Genomic DNA, 24,674 nt, shown 5'->3' on the forward strand with positions numbered 1-24,674 from the left:
AGCATTTCTCTATAGTGTTTTCCAAATAAAAACTCATTTGCTCCTCACAATAGCCCTGGGAAGTAAGTGGTATTATCACCCCCATTTTACAACTAAGGAAACTGAAGCACAGAGAGGTTGAGTGATTTGCCCATGGTCACATTGCTAACTAGGATCTAGCCACTGATTGTTTTCACTATATACTGTAACCAAACAACGCACACAGCCTATGAAACAAAACCAAAACAAAACAAAAAACAACAAAAAATATATTGTTGGTTTTTTTGTTTTGTTTTTGTTTCTGTGTTTTTTTGTTTTTGTTTTGGCAAGGCAATTGGGATTAGGGGACTGCCCAGGATGTCACTGATAGGAAGTATGAAGTGTCTGAAGCTGGATTTGAATTCAGGTCCTCCTGATTCCAGGGTCAGTGCTTTATAAGACCCGAGTACAAATTTGGTTTCAAACATTTATTAGCTATGTGACCTTGCAAGTCATTGAAACTCTACCTGCCTCAGTTTCCTCATTTGTAAAATGAAGGGTCACTAAAATACTTGAAGTGAGAATAATAATAGCATCTACATTCCAGGGCTTTTGTGAAGATAAAATGAAGCAATATTTGTAGAAAGTTTAAAATAGCATATAGAGACTATTATTATTGTTGTTTTATCATTATTATTCACTGTTGTGGTCTTCTGTTACAGTGCACCAGATTCAGAAGGAATATTTCAAGTACTTTATAACTCGGACTTAACATTTCATGAACGTCTCTACTCGGATCTGGATGCAGTGATATACCATATTCATCTCTGCAAACCTCTTTCATCTTTAGTGAGACAGTCGGTGATTTATGTCAGAGGACTAATTCCTCAACCATCCTTTCAGGCCCTGATAAAGTTAGAATCTACTCTGTTATGTTTTATCTTGAACTGACTGCTAGAGTACAAGAGCAGCTTAAGCATCTTCCTGAAATAATTGCAAATTTTCTTACAGTTTTAATAAAAACATTTCCAAGGAACATACCCTTACTAGATTTGAAGATAGAAATTATGTCTCTCTAAATCTTTTCTTCTCTTTTTTTCCCCCTAAGCCTTTTTTTTTTTTTAAGCAAAAAAGATTGTCTTTTGGAACTTCCTAACAAGCAGGGCTGTTTAACAGGAGAAAGGGTTGCCTCATCCCAGTTATTGGAAGAATTTAAGCAGAAATTGGAGCCCCAGACTTTTGAACCAAACTTTTGTGGCATGGTTGCTTCCCAAGATATCCTCCTATGCATGACCTCCAGCTTCTTAGTCCTTCTTTTAAACTGTAGGTCTCAGCACTGAATATAACTACAAAAGAGAGTAGATGAGATTTGGGAATGCTTGAATGAATCAGTTCCAAAGATGCTCTCTTTAAGTCACTTATCCATGGTATCAATGGACAGGGAGAATATCTATGTGTATGTGTGTGTGTGTATCTGATGGTATATCTTTATCTATAATATACATTATATCTATATTACATATAGATATAATCCAAACTTAATCTCTTTGCTTGTCTTTGCCTGTTTTCTTCAGAGAAGATTTAATGTAAGTTGGTGACAATGGAGTATTCAGAGTCAAGGGATTTGTCTTTGCCCAGATTCCTGAGCAAAGAGTTTTGTTGTTCTTAACCTGAATGGTTCAAATAGAGTTGAGAGTTAATTATAATTACAAGCAATGCCATCATACCTTTCATCATATCTGGAAGGAAAGTCATTACAAGATAATTTATTATAAGAGCAGAATTTGGATAGGTAGAAATTCTGAATGCAGTATTCACTTTAGTATTTTAAACTATGTTTAACACACACACACACACACACACACATACACATATAATCTTGTACCCATTTTTAAAATTAGGAGACAAACATTTCAAAAACATTTCCATTCTCATTCATTCATTCAGCTACAGTACTGAGACTCATGCTACTGTAGGGACTGAGGAGATAAGAATAGATGTAAAACATGACCTTTTTCTTCAAGAAGCTTACAGTAGAATTCATTCTGACATGTTCAGTAAACAGTAAAAGAAAGTTTCTAGTGAATCCTAAAATGAGTGACACAGATAGTAAATGCTACATCCATTCTGGGAAGGAAGGTCATAGAATTGGTATAATTGGGACATGTCTTGTGGAGGAGATGAGACTTGAGGTGAATCTTGAAAGTTGCGTAGAATTTGGAGAGACTGAAGGAAGAGGGATGAAGACTTGGGGTGGACAAACAAAATGGACAAAAACAAGGAACTGAGAAATGATTGTGGCTTGTTCAGAGAAAAGTGAGTATCCACCAAGATCAACCAGAGGCTTCTTGTTGAGAAGACGTGGAAGATAAAGTTGGTCTAGGTAGCATGGGGTCAGATTCTAAATGGTCTTGAACGCTTGACCAAAGACTTTGGAATTTATTCTGTCGCTATTAGGGGATTTTTTGACAAGGGTCTGACAAGGTGAAATTTGCCTTTGGTCTGTAGGATATATTTGAAAAAGAAAGACTGAAGGTGGGGAAGAGACGAGTCAGCGTGTGATTGCAGATGCTATGGTCCAAATGTAAAGTGAGAAGTAACTAGGTTAGGGGAGTGACAAGAAAGAGGAAGGGATGATTTCAGGAAAAAAATTGAAATATAAATTGATAGGACTTAGTACTTATACAAAGAGGACAAAGGAAAAAGAAGTAAGATCTTATGTCCTCCCATTTCCTCCAGAGCCTTTTTTCAACTATTATCCCCAGACACAGCATCATTCTTTTTTTTAATAGCCATTTTTTCTCGGCCCAGGAGCATACTAATAAATATTTAACAATCAGCTTTCTGGGAAAAAAATGTACACACAATGAATTATTAACATTTTCTCCATCACTACCTTAAGTATAGAAGTCCAGCTTTGATTTGTAGTTTATTGATTTCTGAGGTATAAATGTTCACACTGAAAATTAATAGTTGGCTCTCCTGAACTGGCTCTAGCCTACCCCTTCTGCTCACAAACATGCTCAGGTCTCTCTCAGCCTTCAAAACAAAAACAGGGGGCAAACAAAAAAAGGGGGCAGCTAGTTGGTGTACTGGATGGAGCACCAGCCCTGAAGTCAGGAGGATCTGAATTTCAAATCTGATCTCAGACACTTAACACTTCCTAGCTGTCTGACCCTGGACAAGTCACTTAACCCCAACTGCTTCAGCCAAAAAACAACAACAAACAAAAAATCAAACCCTTCCTTTGATCCTGCTGGCTCCTTACATTTTTAACATATTTCTCTTGGCCTATCCGACTATAGTTTTTAAGAAGAATTAGCTTAAACTTTTTAAACAAACATTTAGTACTCACTCCCCCAGAAATCTGATCTGCCCTTGCTACTGCATTGAAACTACTTTTTCTGAGATCTTTCATAACTTCTTAATTGTCCAATCGAATTGCCTTTCTTTAGAACTCATCCTCTTTGACCTTTCTACAGCTGATACTGGTAATTACCACCCTCACACACTTTTTTATTTCCTTCTCACTTAAATTCACCAAATCAAAGAATTTCAGAATTTAAAGTGACAATTAGTTCATGTTTCCTGAAAAAAAAAAAAAAAAGCCCTTCTCTAACATAGTGACAAAGGTTGTTTATCCTTTGATTTTGAAGTGGACCACAGGTATCACAAGGAGCTATCATGACTGTAAAGACCATCTTCAAGTCATTACCTTCCAAGGCAGTCCATTCCACTCTTGAATAACTCTAATTGTTTTTTAAACAACTTTTGAAAAAAATATTTTTTCAAATTATATGTAAAAACTATTTTTAGCATTTAAAAGATTTTTTGAGTTCCAAATTCTCTCCTTCCCTGCCCTTTCCCCATTCCATAATAACAAGCAATTTGATATAGATTATATATGTGCGATCATGCAAGAGATATTTCCATATTAGTCATGTGAAAGAAAACAAAGACCAAACCACCCCTCCCCACCAAACAACACCCCATTGGGAAAAAAAGTGAAAAACAGCAGTATGCTTTGATCTGCATTCAGATCCTTTCAGTTTTTTCTCTGGAGGCAGATAGCATCTTTTATCATAAGTCCTTTGGAATCGTCTTGGATCATTATATTTCTAAGAATAATCTAGCTGTAGTTGTTCAGGAATTTTTTCCGTCCAGCAAGCTTAGATTTCTCTTTTTGTAATATCCATTCTTGTTCCAAGTTTTTTCTTCTGGGACCAAACAGCACAAGTTTATTCTTTTTATTCAATAGCTATTTGAGTACTAAAAAAAAAAAGGATCTATACTGAATTTTCTCAATACCTTTGATTCCTTCAGCTGCTTCTCATAGGGCCCAGTCCTTGATTTCCCTGGTTGTCATCCTTTGGAAGCTCTCTGGCTTATCAGCTTTTTTTTCTTGAAATGTGATCAGAATGAACATAAGACTTGTATACAGATGCTGTTCCCTGATTTTCCTCACGTACCAGTATAATTTTGCTGATTTAGCTGCTTCTTCCTGCCTCCTCTAGAGACTCATCCACTTCCATGTCTTCATTTATCATCTCTATGCAGTTAACTTTCATTCATCTATACATACATATGTATGTAGAAGTACATATGTGTACTCGTATGCATGGGTGCATGTATATATGTATATGTTCACAAATATACACGTGTACATGCATGTATATGTGTCTGTATGCACATATATGTATGTGTGTATATATATATGGTATGTATATATATTTGTATTGCACATATATAGCTGTGGGGAAGGAGTGGGTAGGGTAGTCTCTGAGTTCCAGGTCTCTAATTGCAACTTGCTAGTGGATATCACCCAGAAACCCTACCAGCATCTCAAACTTAACATACCTGAGCTGAAAAATGAGAGTAAAAACAAAAACTTCCCCTCTAAGTCTACCGTGGCTGGTACAATAGAGAATAGGAGGGAAGAATAGAAAAGATGCAGAAATTCACAAGAGACATTAGACCAAAAAAAATCTAACATAACAACCATGACTTCAGATGTCTATATGCAAATGTACAAAGTATTGTAATAAGTAAGATAGAGTTCCTAAAACAGAGGTAAAATTTGACCTCGTAGTTAAGTCATTGAGTTAGGATATGTGATTTATGACCAGAATATGATTCCAGAAGAATATGAGATATTAAAGAAGCCAGGATAGGAAAGAAAAGGGGTGTTTGTGTAGAAAATAGAGTTGTTCATTAAGAAGGCATAATCGTGAGGAAATCTAGGAATTTACTGGGGGAAAGCATAAAACATCTGAGTGAAAGTCAGCAAAGGGAGAAACAGAAATGATACTGTCATTGGAAGAGGCTGCAGATCACTTGAACAGAACTACTAATTAAATGGAAATTTTAGTAAAGAGATCACAAAATTCTCATAAAAGCAGGACATTTCAGGATATCTGAACATTTGCTGGAGTGTATTCTTTCCCTCCCTCCCTCCTCTCCCTTCCTCCTTCCCTCTTTCTCTCTTTCCCTGTTTCTCTTTCTTTTTCTCTCTCTCCCCCCATCTCTCTCTGTCTGTCTGTCTTCCTCTTTTTCTCCCCTTCCCCCAAGTTGATATAAGCAGAGACTAAAAGGAGAAACCATTGTTTTCCACAAGATTTTTTTAAGTGTTGGGCTATGAAATGAGGTTGGATATACCTTGACTTACACATACCTTATCCCTTCCATTATAATAAGCTCCTTAGAACCTTTCTCATCTTTTTATCTTTAGAAATTAGTGTAATGCCCTGTACTATTTGTTGAATTGGACAATCCATTCATTTATTCACTGAACAGATAATGAACAAACCACACATTCATTCAACTAGGAATTGGAAGAGTAATATTCAACTAATGGATTCATTTAATAAACATAGTGAGCTTTCTGCAAGCCACCATGTTATAAACTATGGGAGGGAGTAGTGGCAGTTATCAAGCTATATAAATATTGTCTTTATTCAAATATCTTATACTTTCTTTGGGGGTCAGTGTATTAACCTACACTATATTGATTCCACATTTGCATTTTACATATTTTCCTATAATTGAACTCATATCTCCATATACTTATAAAATCTTATTTTCACTGGTTGACTTTTCTATGATGTGAGGGGGTGGGGGTGGGGGGAGGTTCTGGAGAAAAGTAATGCACTTTAATTTCATACCCCTTAAGAAGCCCCAGAACCATGTATGTGGAAATGACAAAATGAAAGATTTTTTTTAGGGATATGGTGGTGGGGAGTTCCTGCTGTAGCATAAAGATGATTCAAGTGCTGTCCCAATGATCTTTATAGGCTTGACACCATCTGTCATAGCAAGAAACTCAAGGATGTTATAGAAAGAGATTTGTTGCCTTCAGCAGACATGGTAAAATGCATGAGCGAAGAATTCGGGGTTCCTATTAGTAGATCAGAGTTATTAACTCCAGCCCCAGTGAAGAAATTGCCATCTGTTTTAAAGATAGAAAGACCAGAAAGAAAAGTATACAGTTTTCACTCCCTAATCAAATTACATCAAGAAAAGTATCTACAATGGAAAAGGGACATGGAGACAAAAAGGGCCATTGCACCATCCTACATTCAGGTAGGTACCACCTGCTACTATTTAAATAAAGCTACTATTAGCATCATGCCTTCATATTTTTGCTACTGTTTTTGCTACAATCTACTTTAAAAAGTTTTATTGGTACCTTTTATTTTTATAGAAGTTATTTCTTGAGGGGGAAAATACCCTCCTCTACCCTTCACTTACTCCCCATTTTGAAAATTAGGCTGTCCTTATAACAAAGAAAAGGAGTCAAACAAAAAAAAAATCTAGTACAAGGACTTTATCAATGTATGTAATATTCCACTTTAGAAGTCTCCCACCTCTCTGTCAAGAAGAGGGAAGACTCTTTATCTGGTCTCTGGAAACATCATTGATTTTTTAGTTAAGCCCAGTGTTGATTTCCTTTTAGTGATTTTTTTATTTAGAGCACATTATTGCAATTGATATATGTATTAGTGTTTTAAATTTTTTGGTTCTCATTTCATTCTGCATTTGTATATAAATCTTATAATGTATATATACTTATAATGTATATAAATCTTATAATGCTTTTTTGTAATTCTTCATATTCATTACTTCTTAGTACATAATATTCTATCATATACACATATAATCATTTATTTAGCCATTCTACAAATAAAAATAATACCTTCTTTATTTCCAGTTTTTTGCTACCACAATGAATGCTTCTATGAAGATTATGATGTCTTTTCTTTCTTTTGGATTTTTGTCTTCCCTGGTATAGTGGATCATCTGAGTCAAAAGTTAGAACAATTCATAGTTCCAGGATATTAGTGTGTATTTTCTTATAGTCCTTCCAACATCATGATCTATTCCCATTTTTGGACATCTTTGTCAATTTTCAGGGTGTAAAGCAAAACTTTTAGAGCTGTTTTAATTTACATTTCTTGTGTTAGTGATTTGTAGCATTTTTTCATATGGTCATTTACATTTACAATTAATTCTTTTGAAAGCTGTTCAAATCTTTTGACTTTATATCTATAGTTAAAGACCTGCTATATACCAGCCACTATATGAGGCACTGAGAATACAGAGATAAAAGTTAGATAGTCCTTACCCTCATGTAGTTTATAGTCTAATGAAAGAGCTGGGAGAGCAACCTATAGCGGTGACAAGGGATGGACTTTTTTATTTGTGGGGTCATAGGAATGGCATTTATAACAAAAGGTCAATTCATTGTCATACTGAATTTTAAAAAAAAATTTATTTTTTTAAAAAATTAAGAACTTAACACCAAATAAAGTGAGACTTTACATATAAATTGAAAATAAGAAGAGGATTATACATGAAATTGTCATATCTTTTCTAGAAGCTATGGGAGAATTGATTTGATTACTTTTCTCTAAGCAGAAAGTAGAAAAGAACAGAGCTGTGTACTTTACAGCAAGGAAAAAGGAACACGTGTCAAGATGTCTGGGGTGGATAGATATGAAACATAGTCTGGGGATTTTTGGTGAGCGCCTGGCATTCAACCGAGTTTAGCCATAGGATGGGGTTCCAAGTTGAGTGGACTAATTTACTCTATATCTATTAAAAACAATCATTTTTGTTCTTATGATTAATCATGCTAATTATTTTTGCCAATATTGAACTATCCTTGATGGATTTTTAAATTTGTTTTTTGATTGGGAGAGCCAATGATTTATTGATTTGTTAGTCTTGTTAAAAATCAGCACTTTGTTTTATCAGTTACATAGTCTTTCTATTTTTAAAGTATATCTATTCTCCAGTTTTCAAGATGTCTTCTTTAACAATTCTTTTAGTGTTTTTCATTCGTTATTTGATCCATTTGGTTGTTTGCTCTGTTCACTGATCTTTTGAAAATTTCATTAATGAATAATTTTTAAAGAAATAAATCTTCCTCTGAGGTTTGCTTTAACAGCAAAGGGTTGATACATTAATGAATTTCTGTCATTCTCTTACCATATATATTTCCTGTTCGTTATGTTTGTTCCTGGTAGTATTATTTAGTCTTCACTTAGATCTGCACATTTCTTTCTTATTTCCTTTTGCTGAGGTAATGGAGATATGTAATGGTGTTGTTTCTAAGGCTCAGACAGTCTCCAGCCCACGCGAAAGCTTTTACTGAGACTTATGCACTCAACAGGCTAAACTCCTTGAAGGAGCCAGCAGCCCAGGATTTTTTTTAATAGAGCAAATGGTGCTGATTATTTCCCAAAATATGCAAATTTTGAGGCTATAGGAGGAATTTTCTTACATGGGAGGTCCTAAAATCTTGGTGGAACTGAGCATGCAGTTACTTAGAATGCATACAGAAAAACCCACTGGGAGGGGTATTAATGTATGGTAATGATGTTATCACCAGTTTACCCAAGTACAGTAAAGCAAAAAAAGTATGCAGGTACCACATGGGAAAGTCCCTTCTGTGGTTTGAAATTCAACATCTTGCTCTACATCCTGTTGGCGTTTCTTCCTTATTGGCTGATTTCTGTGTTGATTAAACCAGTTGGTATGGTTACAGAGCCTGTTGACCAGCTTGTCAGTGAGCAGTTAAGGATTTCTGTGGGGTTTGGGGACAACAATCAGATTTCCATCCCTTTTAAAATTACTATTTCATTATATTATGGGCTATAAATGTACTGATACATAATCATGTATACATTTATTTCAAACTAGGTATCTTGTAAGGAATCTCAACCTCAACAGGTCCCAAATTGAAGTCATCTTTTTGCCACAAGCAGACTCCCACCTTCCTCTGACAACCTTCCACCATCCCTAACTCCCACTTAAGGATATCACCATCTTTTTAGGCACTCCAGTTCCCACTCTTACTGTCATGCTTGACTTCTTACTTTATTTCACCCTCATACATCCATCCAGTCACTTGCAATTCTATTATCATAATCAATTCTATTTTCTTATCTTATCAATTCTATTTTCATAGTATCTCTCACAACAGTTTTCCTTCTTTATTTTTTTAAAAAATTATTTTATTATAGCTTTTTACTTACAAAACATATGCATGGATAATTTTTCAACATTGACCCTTGCAAAACTTTCTGATCCAAATTTTCCCCTTCTTCCCCTCCCACCCTCCCCTAGATGGCAGGTAGTTCACAACAGTTTTCTTATCTCTGCTACTCCCAAATTCACCCTCATCACCTCTTAACTGGATAATTGCAAATAACTGCCTAATTGGTCTCCCTGCTGCAAGTCTCTCCAATCTGTTCTTCACACAGCTGCTAAAGTGACTTTTGACTAAAATATAAGTCTGACCAAGTCAGTTTCCCTTGTCTCCAGATTCAAATATGAGATTACCTATTTAGTTTTTAAAACTTTTCACAAAATCTTAGAGAAGGCAAAGGGACCTGTATGTGCAAGAATGTTTGTGGCAGCCCTCTTTGTAGTGGCCAGAAACTGGAAACTGAGTGGATGCCCATCAATTGAAGAATAGCTGAATAAATTGTGGTATAGGAATATTATAGAATATTATTGTTCAGTAAGAAATGACCAGCAGGATGATTTCAGAAAGACCTGGAGAGACTTACATGAACTGATGCTGAGTGAAATGAGCAAGACCAGGAGATCATTATATACTTCAGCAACAATACTATATGATGATCAATTCTGATGGATCTGGCCATCTCCAGCAATGAGATGAATCAAATCAGTTCCAATAGAGCAGTAATGAATTTTTTTTATTTTTTTATTTAGCATTTAGATTTATTCTTGTATGCAGAGGTAGTAGTGTAGATAGAATGTGAGCCTTAGAATCAGAAAAACTTGAGTTCAAAATCTTGATTTGAAATTGTTTTTGAGGGAAACTGAAGAGAGTTCAGGGAATTTCCTGCCTTTTCTCCATCATCTTGATTCAGAGCAGTAATGAATTGAACCAGCTACACCCAGTGAAAGAACTCTGGGGGATGACTATGAACCACTACATAGAATTCCCAATCCCTCTGTTTTTGTCCACCTGCATTTTTGATTTCCTTCACAGGCTAATAGGACGCTATTTCAAAGTCTGACTCTTTTTATACAGTAAAATAACTGTTGGACATGTATACTTATATTGTATTTAATTTATACTTTAACATATTTAACATGTATTGGTCAACCTGCCATTTGGGGGAGGGGATGGGGGGGGAAGGAGGGGAAAAATTGGAACAAAAGGTTTGGCAATTGTCAGTGCTGTAAAATTACCCATGCATATAACTTTTAAATAAAAAGCTATAATAAAAAATATATTTCTCTTTTACAAAAAAATATATATACATAATAAAATTTAAAAGTAATTTTAAGAGTTAAAACAAACAAAAAAAAAACTTTTCACATTCTGAACCCAGCATGACTTTTTCACCTGTTCCATTAGCCTCTCTGGGTGGTCCTGTATGGTTTTGGGACTTTTTCTTGCCTACAACCTTTCCCTTGGCTGCCAGACTTCTTTTTTTGGTAGAGTCCTGGTCAGATTGCCATCCCCTCCCATCCCACCCTACCTCCATCTCTAGTATCTATGGACCTAAGACTTGGCTTTCTGTTTCCATATTGATCTGGATTAGAAAAATGACTCACTGTGATTTTTTTGAGGGGTGGGGGGATAGAGATTGCCAGTGGTATTTGGTCTGGTTTCTAGATCTGTTTGGAAGAGTTTGGAAAAGAGCTTCATTTCCTGCTGTACTGCATAATGAACTTTTGATCAAGTCTCCCAGTTTCTATTTATTACACGAGAAATATGAATGATAGGGACAGAAATCTATTGACTCCTGAAAATTAAAGTTTGGAACACCATGATTCACAGAACGAAAGTAAAAAATGTGTCCTCCTATTCAATGCTACTTTTTATCTTTATCTGCACTGAAGTTCTTTTTTCCAATATGTTAGTTGAATGTCTATATTGTTTTTATTCCTAACTTTAGATAGATTTCCTGGGAAGGTAATAATTATAATGATAATAACTAATCTTTATATAGTACTTACTACACTAACATATCTGTCTCAGCTAGGATGTTACTGAATGTTTTAGCCAGGAGGGATGAAAGTATATTCTATTTCTATAGTACTGTGGAATTTCAGACCCTTTCTTCATCCTCAGTATTGCTATTCAATTTTTTAAATGAGGAAGTTAAACTGTAAGAAACAAAATGCCTCATCAAGAGATTCACTGACTCGCTGATGAATCCAGGGAAGATTTTGTTTTATTTTCTTGAAAGAATGGATATGTAAGATAGGAGACAAAGTCCAAAAGTACAGCTTTTTATTCCCTGTCCCAAAATGCAAGTCCCTTCCCTGTTTCCTTTATTGGCTGGGTACTACAGAGTGTGATAGTCTATCTGAAGTGCCTGATTTCCCCTTATGAGTCCCTCTAATTATATATCATAACATGTTTCTTATTCTAATTTATGGCTTTCCTTCCTACATTTTATTTCCCCTTTCCCCCCTAACTTTTACATTCCGTTTCTTAGGTTTCAATTTAATTTTTCTGATTTAAGCTTCATTTCTTTGTATTTCTCTAAGTTTTGTAATTCTGTAGAAACTAAACCATCTTCAATTCTCACATTAACCCAGAAAGGTTGTGGTTTACTTGAGATCTATGATATTTTTTTAGCTCTATTCAGGGCCAAGATTCTTGGCTGTTATTATCACACGAGGTAGCACGATGGATAGAGGGCTTGACTTCTTCTTGTGTTCAAATCTGACTTCAGACACTTATTAAATTGCGATTCTGGGCAAGACACTTAGCCCTGTTTGTGTCAGTCCCTCATCTGTAAAATAAGCTGGAAAAGGTAATGACAAGAATATTTGCCAAGAAAACCTCAAATGGGGTTGTACTCTGGCTTTCATGATCAAAACCCAACATTATTACACAGCCTTCAGTTACATTTTTTTCTTTGCATTTGCATTATTTCATGTTATTTATTTGTAGAATGAAAGAGTCAGATATTAAGTTTCTGAAGGCAGAAACGATTGTGAATTTTCTCTGCTCCAAATCTAGAGCTTTATTCCTAAATAAAGAGTGAAGTCCTTGGTCCTTGGTAGTTAGGCAGAGAGCACTCTGGAGTCAAGCTACTCCCAGAGTCAAGCAAGGAGGAGCACTGATATTTGATTAGGCTTTTTGTTATTCTAAGTAGGCCCAGGTTAAATTCTCAGCAGAATTCTTTCCATTAACAAAACCATCATACATCTACAATTATTATATCAATCAGAAAGTCGTTATGATGTCAATCCCCAATATTATTTTTCCCCTGTAAAAGACTCTACTCTTACATAAATCCCTGCTAAAACTTCTTTCTTTGGGAATTTAGCCCACCTTATGGAGTGGCGGGATTCTCTAGGAACTTGCCATACTTTGTGGTATCTTTCTCCTTATTATTGCTATTTTAGGGTGTTTTATACCCTAAACTCTTTTTTAAAGTTAGCCCACCAGTCAATAACATAATCCCCACTAAACCCCCCCCTTTTTTAAAGTAATGTAGCCTGCCTTGTAGCATTGTGGGTTCATTAGAACTTGCCAAGCCTTAATGGCATCTTCCTCCTTAATGGCGTCTTCCTCCTGGTTGGTTAATTCTGAGTTCCAGTAGGGATTTTAATGTTCATCTTCCTCCTAGTTAATTGCTAAAACCCCATATGGCTTTAGCCTACTGTCAGCAGTGTAATAAAATCTTTGCCTTTTGATTTGGAGATAGCGTAAGTCTACTTATTCTTTTGAGACAATCTATCTCAAAGACTTCAATATGCTTTTGGTATAAATTTTTGATAGATCATCCTGAAATGGTCCCCAAGTTTGATAGAGTTCTGAAACCCCAACACATTTGGGGGAGGGGTTTAGCACTTCTGTATCCTATTTGGTGGCCTACCTTATCACTAATAAGTGCTTAATCAGGGCTTGTTGGATTGCACTATTGTGCGTTAAATGATCTTTACAACTTTCCATTCTAAATCTGTAAATACCAAGTATTGTTGGGATGGCAGCTATAATAGCAAAAGATTCTTATGACTTAATATCTAGCTAAATATGACAGCTTAATTTCCTGAGTAAATAGAATAGTTATCATGGGGTCTTGGAATGGAAATGTATTATGTAGATGGGTAAAACTTAAGCCCTGGCATTTCTTTTCAGAAAAACTTTTTTAAAGCAGCTCTATCTAGAAAGATCTCCCAGCGACCTAAAGTGAAAACAATCAGATTTCTTCCTGCTGATGGGAAATCCATACATAACTACAGCACTCATAAGTTCAATTCAGGGGAGCTGGCAAAGCAGCAGTTGGTTGCTCAGATGGACAAGGTGAGTGTGGTCCACTTCTTGTTGATACTGGGTGTCTGTGTATGAAATTGGGAATCAGGAATCATTTTCCCTCCATTGCCTGCTCACACTTAGAGGCTCGTTGGCCATCCAAAAGCTCCCAGAATCTTTTCAGTTTTTGTGGTTAAAAATAATTCCACATTTCTCAAGTCTTTTTTAAGAGATAGAATGAAAAGGAATCATAACTTCTTGAACTTTCTGCAAAACCCCCACCTAAGAGGATAATAGATAATTAATTCATTTATCTAAGGCTGGATGGAAAACTACAGCAACAAAGTCTGTATACTGCACCCTTTCACCCCCTCATCCCTTGCCTCGAGTCAATTCTACTGAAGTAAGTCATTTTCCAAGGTTTGTGCTTGTTTCTTTTCTTTTAAAATTTCATTACATTCTTTACAGGAACGAGAAAAAAGGTTCACTTACTCTAAAGAATACCTTGGATCCTTTCCAGAACCTGTGGGCCTGACCCGTAAGAAACCCAAATCTAAGTTCTGGCTTACTCCAGAAGGATTTCAAGTCCCTGGATATCAGACTAGTTATGAAAGTAATCAACATCCCAAGAAACCAGATCCAAGTCGGATAGAAGAATTAAAAGAGGTAATATTTTGTTAGGCAAAGTGATTCCCATATAGAGATCAGTTTCCTCATCCATAATAACAATATTTCTTTCTACTTTTTTTTTCTTTCCATTTTAGCCATGGCAAGAGAATAGTTTGTTTGTTTATATCCTAAAGCCTTTCCTTGTTAGGGAGAGGATGAAGTGGGAACAGCGGCATTTGGATTTTGACCTTTACAAGAAACCACCTTCTACTCTACTTCTTCCTGTGGAAAAATTTTCTGCAACAGGTAAAAACAAATAATTTCAAAATCAATGTTCCTTCATGCTTTCCCCAGGTTTGGATAATATCTGACATTTGTGAAACCCTTTGAAGGTTGCAGAGCACTCTGCACATCTTTTAATGGGGGTCTCACAGCATCCCTGCAAGGTAGAGACTAAAGGTGTGATTTTTAATCCATCCATCCTTTTTTTAAAAGATGAGGAAACAGAGAGATCAGATGACATGCTGCTGGTCACACATTTGGTGTCAAGAGGTTTAAATCTTCTTGAATCAACCCCTCCTTATCTCCTTTATTTTTATCTTTGTACTCATGTTGTTTTTGAGATTTTTTCTGATAATTTTAATCAGTTTGATATATTCGGTTAATCCTATGATATAAGGAAAGTGACTAGTGATTAGAAGCTGTGTGTTTTGAAGCCCATAATTATTCTAAACCTCAAGAAGGTAGTTAAGGAGATTCTTGCACTGAATAGGGAGGTCAGTCCTCTAAGATTCTGTGTGTGGGATGAATTTAGATTGGGAAAACAAATATTGCAAACCACACATAAGGTGATGAGCATTTGGTTTAGGGCAGTGGCGATTAACAATCAAAGAGACATTTTAGGAAAAGTAGCAATCCAATTTAGTTTAAGATTTATTTGCAAGGATTTGATGATTATGTTATAAGGACTGTGGAGGGCCTGTGTCATGGACTAATCTTTGGGAAAACAAGTTCTTTAAATTCCATTAATATTTGTAAATTGCTTAGCATCCTGCCAATGCTTAATAAATACTTGTTTTAGTTCCACTAATGGCAATACCCAAATGGATCTGTGACTCCATTGATTTGGGTGATCGTTCCAGTATTAAAGATTATAAGCCATCAATGTCTGTTTACTTTGCATCTGTATCCTCCCATATATTTACCATGAGTGAGCTCACTCAGTGAATGAACTAGGGCCCTTTCTTCTCCTGACACCGGGAGGATACCACAAAGACCACAGACCTGATTTCATTTTTGCTTCTCTTATGTTATCAGTCTATTCTTTATTAATGATTTAAATGAATTCTTTTTTCTTTCTGATCCTTAGTCTATAAGCATTTAAGTAATGTGCTTACTATATATCAGGCACTGTCTCAGGGGTACAAAGAAAGACAAAAATAGTACCTGCTCTCAAGGAGTTAACATTCTAATGTGGGAGATACCATACTAGATGGAAGGTAGTTATCTTAAAGTGAAAGACCATAGCAGCTGAGATGACTTTGGAAAGGAGCATCACATATAAGGGACAGTGATAGGAAAGCATAACTGGATTATAGATTATGTGGAGGGGTGAGTAAAGTGTTGAGCTAGAAAGGGAGGAAGTGGTCTGTTTCAAAGAACATTAAATATCTTGCTGTTGGCCAGTAGTCTGATAGAATTGGGGAGGTAATTGCCTGATGACATTATTCCCATAGCATCAACTGGGGGCTATGGAGAACAAGGATATTGTGAAACAGATCTGGGGCATTTGGGGTTAACTGCCTCCAGGTGGGATGGTCTAGAATCTTGTTGTATCTTTTGGTCAAAAAGAGATTTATAAAAACAGTTTTTAAAAAACTTTGGGGCTTTTGAGGCTTTAGGGAAATTCTTCCTAATGACTTTGTTTTGTTTGGTTGGTTGGTTTTGGGTTTTTTTTTTTTTGGAAGAGGGCAGGGGAGAATGTCTTCTTACTGTGGGTATTGAGATATTTATTGTAAAAAGAATGTTTGAACTCTCTGGCTATGAGTCTTCCATTGGGTTCCAGGAAAGAATGAGGACATGAACTAGTGATGGATTGGATATGTGGGGTGAACGCAAAAGAGAGGCTGAGAGTGACTCTAAATTGTGAATTTGCATGACTAGGAAAATGTGGCGGTGCCCTTCAGAGACATAGGAAAGTTGGAGAGGGGAGGATGATGCCTTTTGGGGGGATCTATTGAGTTTCAGATGCCTATAGGATATCCTGCCACCAAGGACATTGGTTTAAGTATAATTAGATGCTGCTGAGCCTATTTATAGAGATATTTAGAAATATGTAAATAAGCATTTTCATTGTCTATGGAAATTACTGGACTGTTTTTTCAAAGAAATTTGTTTTGTTGGTTGGTTAGATTTTTTTCCCCCAGTGACACTATTTCCATAGAGCTCAACCAGCTCATTAAATGCTATTCTAGAAATAGACATAATTTCACAGATGCTTCATTTCATTTAGAATGGTTTTCTTAAAGATTGTAAACAAGTTTGAAGAGGAGAGCTTTGTAGGACATATATAACCCTCAGAACCTAGAAGGCTGTCTCTCATCCTGCCCATGGTTTAGTTTGTGAAAACATAAGGAAACAAAACACCTGCCTCAAATTATCCATTAATTTCCTAGCTTTAGCTCTTTGATCGTAGCTTCCAGCATCCAGGACAAAGCCAGTCATGCATGTAGTTCAGAGTGCCCACAGGGACCTTGACATCATTTGTAATTCCGGCATTCCCATACGTCGTCACTCACTATACAGTTCCAAAGTTTGTGATGAAACCTCCAAACTAAAAGGGGAAAGCTCCCCCATAGTCATCTCACATCCTCTCCTAAGGAATGGGATGTGAAATGTGTGTTCATTAATGTATAAAATGTATAAGCGATCTTCACTCAAGTTTTTTAATTAGGCTAAGAAATAGGAGTATTTGTGTACCTGTAGCTGACAGAAGGAGAGTAGATTTGTATCATTGCTACTAAAAAAAACCACACAGTCTGAATGTAAATGGAAACACAATCCGCCAGCATAACATGGAATATTGGAAATTTGTAGAGCTCCAAAGGATGAAAAAAAATCAAGCAAATCTCTGCTGATAGAGATAGCTCCTCCACAGTCATACCAAATTCAGAGGAAAAGCAGATCCAGCCATCAAATGGAGCTGACAATTAATTTGGGGACTTTACAGAACGATGTAGCTCTATCACAATGATGAGGTCTTCCCTGCCCTTTGAGTATATCTATCTAGTGCACTACAGTATATTTCAAATCCTACCTAGTGAAAAGAGTAGTTAGACTGGCTCTACATTTTCCCAGAATTTTTTAAAAAATGAATCTCTTTATCCTATTTTTGTAAAATTCCTTGCAGAGGACTTATTACTAATCACTGAAATTCAGTTAGCATTTCAATGTCAGGATGATACTTTTAGGCTCACAACTTTCGACAAATTTCTTTTTGAAGATGTTACATTAATATCACTGAATATATGTTGCCAATTATCATTATGCTAAAATATATTTTCTTCTAAATTCTGAATTACTTGAAGTCAAACTTGTTTAACGAATGAATTGCCATTGGTTCTTGCTCCATGGTTCCTAGATAATGATATAAATATCAACCCAATCAATCAATAAGCTACTATTATGTACCAGGAAAAGAGGAAAAAATAATCCCTGCCCTCAAGGAGCTTACAATCTAAGGGGATGGATAACATACAAGAAAATATATACAAAGCAAGTTATATATAGGATAAATGAGAAATACAGTTGATCCTTATTATTCACAGATTCCATATTTGCAAATTTGCTTACTTGCTAAAATTTATTTCAAAATCAATACTCATGCTTTCACGGTCATGTGCAGAGTACCAATCCTAGCTGAGATGGAATAAGGCGATGCTTTGCCTTCTTCTTTGAGCTTTCATACTGTAAACAGGTATCTTTTTGTGGCTGATTTAGTGTTACATTTTTTGCACTTTTGTTGGTGATTTTCACTGTTTAAACTGGTCCCCAAGTGTGGAACTGAAGTGCTGGCTAGTGTTTCTAAGCATAAGGAAGTTAAGATTGTCCTAATGGAAAAAACATTTATTAGAAAAGTTTTACCACTATTGGCTTTGAGTTCAGTGTTAATGAAATCAATCATGTGGTACAGTCAGAAACAAGAAGAGGAAATCTGTTGATGTGTACGTGAGGTCTCTTGGGAAAATGCTGAAATAAAACTGTGTTATTTCTCCTAGGAGCAATGGTTCAATATTTGCTAATTCAGTGTTTGCAGCAACTTTACAGAACATAACTACCTCAAATGATGAGAATCAAGTGTCATTAACAGAGGGAAGTCACTAGCATTAAGAGGGGTTGGGAAAGGCTTCCAGTAAAAGGCAGGATTTTAGTTGAGACTTAAAGGTAAAGCCATTAGAGCAGGAAGGAGGGGGTACAACGGGGCCCAGGCCAGGACAGAAGGTCTTGTTTAGGAAATAGCCCAGAGGTCATTGTCACTAGATCAGGGTATGTATTAGAGCAGAAGGTGTAAGAAGACTGGAAAGGTGGGAAGGGGTTTGGTCAGGAAGGGCTTTGAGGGCTAACTGAGCATTTTGTATTTGATCTTGGAGGTCACAGAGCTATGGAGTTTATTGAGTAGGAGGAGGTGACATTTTGTAACTTTAGGAAAATTGCTTTAGTAGCTAAAGGGAAGATGGCCTAGTAGGGAAAGATTGGAAGTTGGCAGATTCACCAGAAGCTGTTAAGGGGCAGGTCAATTCTCCAAGAGCCTCCACAGCTGTGGATCATAACATCTGGAAGGAGCTGCAGGGCAGCCTTTGCTGACACAGGTGTCGCAGACTGGGAATGAGATGAATTGGAGGCAGAGGGAAGAGGGAGAGAGGTGAGGAAAGCAATACGTCTTGCAGTCCTTGAACCATCTCTCAATGAGAGATCATTCTGCAGGTCACTAGAGCAGGATCTCCAGCAGCACTGCAGGGCTTCCATGTATTCCAACAAGAAGCTTTAGCTTGCTAGTGATGCAAGGCATAAGAGTGGAGCACGAGCCTGCTAAAGTGGCAGCAATGTCAGAAAAGGGAGCCTATTGGAGAGATGCTAAGCAAAGGTGTAAGCGGAGCCTCGAAGGCAGCTTGCATGAAGGGGAGAAATGAGGAAACGATGACTAGGAGTGAGCTGAGAGGAGGAGGTGTTGCTAGGAAGAATCTCAGGTGACTAGAGGAGCTGGTAGATCTGAGGGCAAGGGAGGTTCCCTATGTGGAAGCATGTTAACTAAGAGCGTACGCGGACATCTAGTCAAGAACTGAAAAGTGTGTGAAATGCAGATAAGGCTGAGAGATGGACAAGTAGGAGATCAGAAGCATGATGTAGACATGTCAATTGAAAGCTCTAAGGAGATCATCTTGAGGATCGCCAGATAGTGCCTAGATGAGAGAGAGGTCGCAGAGTGAAGAGAGATGCAGCAAGAGAGAGACTGGAGAAGCAGACTAGGGAGAATGAGAAGAGGAGACCTTGGAGAGAGTACATGGTAGAGAGCTGCACTGAGCAGAAGAGATTGAGAAGTGGGAAGAGCAGAGAGAGAGTCAGACTGGAGAGATGAGAGCAAGATGAGGAGATATGAGAGAGTAGACATGAAGGAGAGAGAGAGAGATCTGGAGAGGAGAGGAGAGACTGAGAGAGAGCTAGAGAGAGAGAGAGAGAGACTGGGAGAGAGAGAGAGACTGGAGAGAGAGAGAGAATGGAGAGACTGGGAGAGAGAGAGGAGAGAGAGAGACTCGGGAGAGAGAGAGAGAGAGAGACACTGGAGAGAGAGAGAGAGCTGGGAGAGAGAGAGAACTGAAGAGAAGACTCGGGAGAGAGAGAGAGAGACTGGGAGAGAGAGAGAGAGAGAGAGAGAGAGAGAGAGAGAGAGAGAGAGAGAGACTGGGAGAGAGAGAGAGAGAGAGACTGGGAGGAGAGAGAGAGAGAGAGAGACTGGGAGAGAGAGAGAGACTGGGAGAGAGAGAGAGAGAGACTGGGAGAGAGAGAGAGAGAGAGACTGGGAGAGAGAGAGAGAGAGAGACTGGGAGAGAGAGAGAGAGAGAGAGAGAGAGAGAGAGAGAGAGAGAGAGAGGGAGAGAGAGAGAAGACTGGGAGAGAGAGAGAGAGAGAGAGAGAGAGAGAGAGAGAGGGAATGAGTCTAGGGAGAGAGAGAGAGGAAGAGAAGAGAGGAAGAGAGAGGGGAGGGAGAGAAAGGGAGAGAGAGGGGGAGGGAGAGAGGGAGAGAGAGAGAGGGAGAGGGAGAAGGAGAGGGAGAGAAAGAAAGAGAGATGGAGTCTGGGGGGGAGAGAGAGAGACTGGGAGAGAGAGACAGACTGGGAGAGAGACTGGGAGAGAGAGAGAGAAAGAGAGAGAGAGATGGAGTCTGGAGGAGAGAGAGAGAGAGAGAGATGGAGTCTGGGGTAGAGAGAGAGAGGGAGGGAAAGAGAGAGAGAGGGGGAGGGAGAGAGGGAGAGAGGAAGAGGGAGAAAGAGAGGGAGAGGGAGAGAAAGAAAGAGAGATGGAGTCTGGGGGGGGGGGAGAGAGAGTGTGTCAGTGTCAGTCAGTGGAGAGAAAATGGAAGGACCTCTTGTACAAAGTCTTTGAGGAATTGAGCCCCCAAATACCAAAGGGATATAGGATAGTGGGGCTGGAAAGCTCAAATGAAAGTTTTTTCAGGATGAGGGAGACGGCCTGTGGGTGGGCAGTGAAGATGACAAAGGGGTCAATCTGTTGGAGGAGACAGGACGGAATGGGATCACTTGTGCAGGTAAAGGGAAAAAGGCTACTCCTTTATGAGACAAGGTTGAAGGAGAGTGGTAGAAGGAATGTAAATGATACAAGACAAGAAAGGAGAAGAGGGAGCTTACTCTGGCTTCGGTTTTTCTGTCAAATTGAAGCAAGGTTCTCAGCTGAGAGAATAGAGCTAGTCTGAAAAGGGAAGAAAAGGTCTATAAGAGCCTATGTGCAGAATGGAACATCGAGTTGGTAGCAGGACAATCTAAGCAACAATGAAAGTCTGCTTAACATTCACTTAGAGCAGTTATATAATTTTCTCCATTTTTATTCATCAGCATGTGTAGGAGGAAAGGGGGTGAGTGGTGGGGTTGATCCAAGGCTGAGATTTACCGGGGCACAATCAGTAATATAAGGGGACTAGGGATTCAAGAGAGAATAGTGTAGAACTGAATTGATTTACCAGGGGTTAGATGAGGAAAAGAGCAAAGAGTGACTGGTTCAGAGAGATGGCATAGAAGAGAACGAGAGGTCAAGGGACTGGAGGTCATGGTGTGGACAGAGTAGTTTCTGTAAGGGAAGGCAGAAGGAGAGATGAAAAATTAAGATTATGGTTGGCTGGTGGATTTGAGCATCTAGGCGGTTCACCGGTGGGTAATGATTACAGATATGTTCGTCTCTGTGTGTGTGGCTGAAGTGGGATTGAGTAGTAGCTCATGGGAGGGGAGTGGATTGAGGGAGTGAGGGCTCGGGTGTTTGAGGGAGAGTCAGTATGGACGTTACAGTCCCCTCGTAGGAAGGCAGGAGTTGAGAAGAAAAAAACTGTGAGTCAGCTGGGGACAAGGAAGGAAGGGGAGAGCACTGGGGCTACCAGGATTTAGACTGGTCTCAGGAACAGCATGAACCTCACAGTAAGAGAGGTTACTGAGTGATGGAGATGGGGGAGAAGTTAGGAGCAGCTTTGTGAGCAAGAGGGATCCCAACTCCTTTGCCCCCACTGGTGAGATGAGGAGACAGTAAAGGTACAGCCCCTATGGAAAGGGCGGCTGGGGAGGCTGTCATCGGAGGAAAGCCAGGTTTCAGCAATAATTTGGAGCAGGATGGGAGAGGAAAAGATTCAGCATAACGAGGTTACTTGCTTATGGAAGAGGCATTCCAGAGGGCACGGTGGAAGGGTAGGTGATAACTGGTGGACATCTGAGGGTGGGACAATGGAGGGAGATAAGACAGAGAACTCGGGTGGGGGGTGGGGTGGAGAATGGGGTTTGCTAAAGGAGTTCAGTTACCAGGAAGTTAAAGGTATGACGGTGTGAGACTGCTCCTCCCTAATTGGAGGACATCGCTCCTCTAGCCCCAGCTGAGGTTGGAGACCAGCCACAGGGCCAGACTGGGGGGAGAGGGGATGATCTAATTTAACCGTCTTTCCTCCAAAGCTTGGAGGTTAGGCAGGAAAACAGTAGTTGGAGACGGAAGCCTGCACAACCACAGACAGATGTCACGTTCCCCAATGAACTTTTCTCTTTTTCTTCTCTCAAGCATAGACACAGCAAGAACCAGAAGCTTGAAGCCAAAGGCTAGCTCACTCTTCTCCACCGGAGGGGCTCTGCATCCTGACTGGGGTCCTGGGTCGGCAGGAGGGGATGGACGCTGCCTTGTGTTGGGGCAGAGGGAAGATGCCCAGAAGCCCAAAACTTCCTTTCTTCAGGGGAGGCTCCCAGAGGAAGATGGAGTTAGGAGGCAGAAGGCATACCTGGCTCCTCCTCTCAAATTTAGAGGCCGGCAATGGAAGGCAGCAGCAAGTGATAGAAGGGCCTTTCACATTTCCTGGGACCCTTTCTTGTCATAAGTGTCTGTGATCCTAAATTCACCCATAAGATGATAGGATTTTGAGTTGGCAGCCACCTTAGTCAAGCCTTATTCTATAGATGAATAAAGAGTTATAAAGAGAGGAAGAGATTTTGCCCAGTGTTCTTCTGTTTTGGAAATTCTACTGTTATGGCTGATCTGGCTCCAGAAAAAGCTGATATCAGAGTCTTTCCATCGACCGAAGGCAACAGAGGCCTTGAGAAAGGCAAAGTTCCATAGTTCTGTCCTTTGGGGTCTCGTGCTTATCATGGTAAAAGCACAGCAGGTTTAGATTTGGGAATCTTCAAAAAACCAGATCTATTTACAGTTATGGAGTTAAGAGAAAATCACCATTATGGCTACAGTATTTGTGACTAATGGAAAGGGCTCCTCCCAGCATGACCTTCCAAGACTTAGCCTTAGAATACTTGGGGGAGAGGGATGGTGGTTAAGCTGCTTCAGAGAGAGCCAGCTCCTGGAGTAGACTTTTTCTCTTTCTCTTGCCCCTTGGCTGGCATTTGATAATTGCTTGTTAACTGACTGATCAATTAACAACGGCCTCAGTCATATTCCTCGCCCTTCTTGTTTGGGGCCCTGCCGTGGCCACACTTTATCCAACGGCTGACCAAATGTGAGCAAAGGACAGGAAGAAACTGTTTTCGAACAGGAAGACCCCCCTGGGAGCACCACTTAGAGCTTTATCTGACTCTGCCCAGGATGGCCAAATTAATCTCTATCTACATACCAGAAAACTATCAGTTTTTTATTTGCTTTTGTGTCTTGGGGGAATGAGGCAGCAGCTATATGGTGATTTTGGTCTGTTTTGTAGTAGGGTTGATTATCAGCACCTGGAGGGGTAGGATTTTAATGAGGTTCACAAATACCAACTGATTGTTCGAAGTATGACTTTCTTTCAGTAGATGAAGAAACAGAGGCCTCCAGAGGTTAAGGTATTAAGTGGTGGAGCTGGGTTAGAACCACGGTCCTGATTCCAAATCAAGCACTTTCCACAATACCAAACTGTTAGAGTCTGTTTATTACTAACTTTTAAAATAGGAGTCACTGATCATGAGTCAGCTCATCTCCATTAACAACAGATCTTGCCAAAGAAACATTTATTTCCCAACAGATATATGGTCAAAGCAGTGAAGTTTTCAGAAAAAACTACAAAGCTATCAACAACTTATAAAAATAAATGTTCAAAACCTCTAGGAAGGGAAATGCAAATTAAAACAAGTCGATGAGGGGCAGCTGGATGATACAGTGGGTAAGGAATGCTGGGCCTGAAATCAAGAAGCCCCGAGTTCAAATTTGATCTTAGACACTTACTAGCAATGTGAGCCGTGGGCAAGTCATCAAACCCTGTTTACCTTGAATTTCCCCATTTGTAAAATAAGCTGGAGAAGGAAATGGCATCAGGCATTCTGGTATCTTTGGCAAGAAAACCCTAAATGGGGTCACAAAGAGTCAGACATGAGCGAATGACCGAATAACAAAAATTAAAACAGCTCAAGTTTTACCTCCTACTCAACAAACTGGCAAAAATGACAGTTGGTGTTAGTGGGCTTGAGGTCAGACCTTCTCATTGGTATGCTGCCACTGAACTGGCTCAACTGCTCTGGTAAAGTCTGGGATTGGAAAGAGAAAGGGAATCAACCACTTACAGATGCTCTGGCCTAGCAGTGCCTAGTTTTAGGCCCACACATCAAGGAGTGAGTAA

The 24,674-nt window shown here is 38.8% G+C and overlaps 1 protein-coding gene across 2 annotated transcripts in view; it reads left to right on the forward strand.

Moving 5' to 3' along the window:
• KIAA1257 (KIAA1257 ortholog) overlaps positions 1–23,053 on the forward strand; it is a 76,470-nt gene extending 53,417 nt beyond the window's left edge. The window contains exons 11-16 of one of the 2 annotated variants that reach the window (XM_031956638.1): positions 681–872; positions 6,249–6,537; positions 13,598–13,762; positions 14,180–14,377; positions 14,476–14,626; positions 22,651–23,053. In XM_031956638.1, the coding sequence (XP_031812498.1) occupies positions 681–872; positions 6,249–6,537; positions 13,598–13,762; positions 14,180–14,377; positions 14,476–14,626; positions 22,651–22,955 (1,300 nt within the window). In that variant the 3' untranslated portion in view covers positions 22,956–23,053. Of the gene's footprint in view, positions 1–680; positions 873–6,248; positions 6,538–13,597; positions 13,763–14,179; positions 14,378–14,475; positions 14,627–22,645 lie in introns of both variants that reach the window. The other variant, XM_031956645.1, reaches the window with a different exon arrangement.
• Positions 23,054–24,674: the final 1,621 nt, after the last annotated feature.

Source organism: Sarcophilus harrisii, chromosome 1, assembly GCF_902635505.1.
Source record: "Sarcophilus harrisii chromosome 1, mSarHar1.11, whole genome shotgun sequence".
Lineage (NCBI taxonomy): Eukaryota > Metazoa > Chordata > Mammalia > Dasyuromorphia > Dasyuridae > Sarcophilus > Sarcophilus harrisii.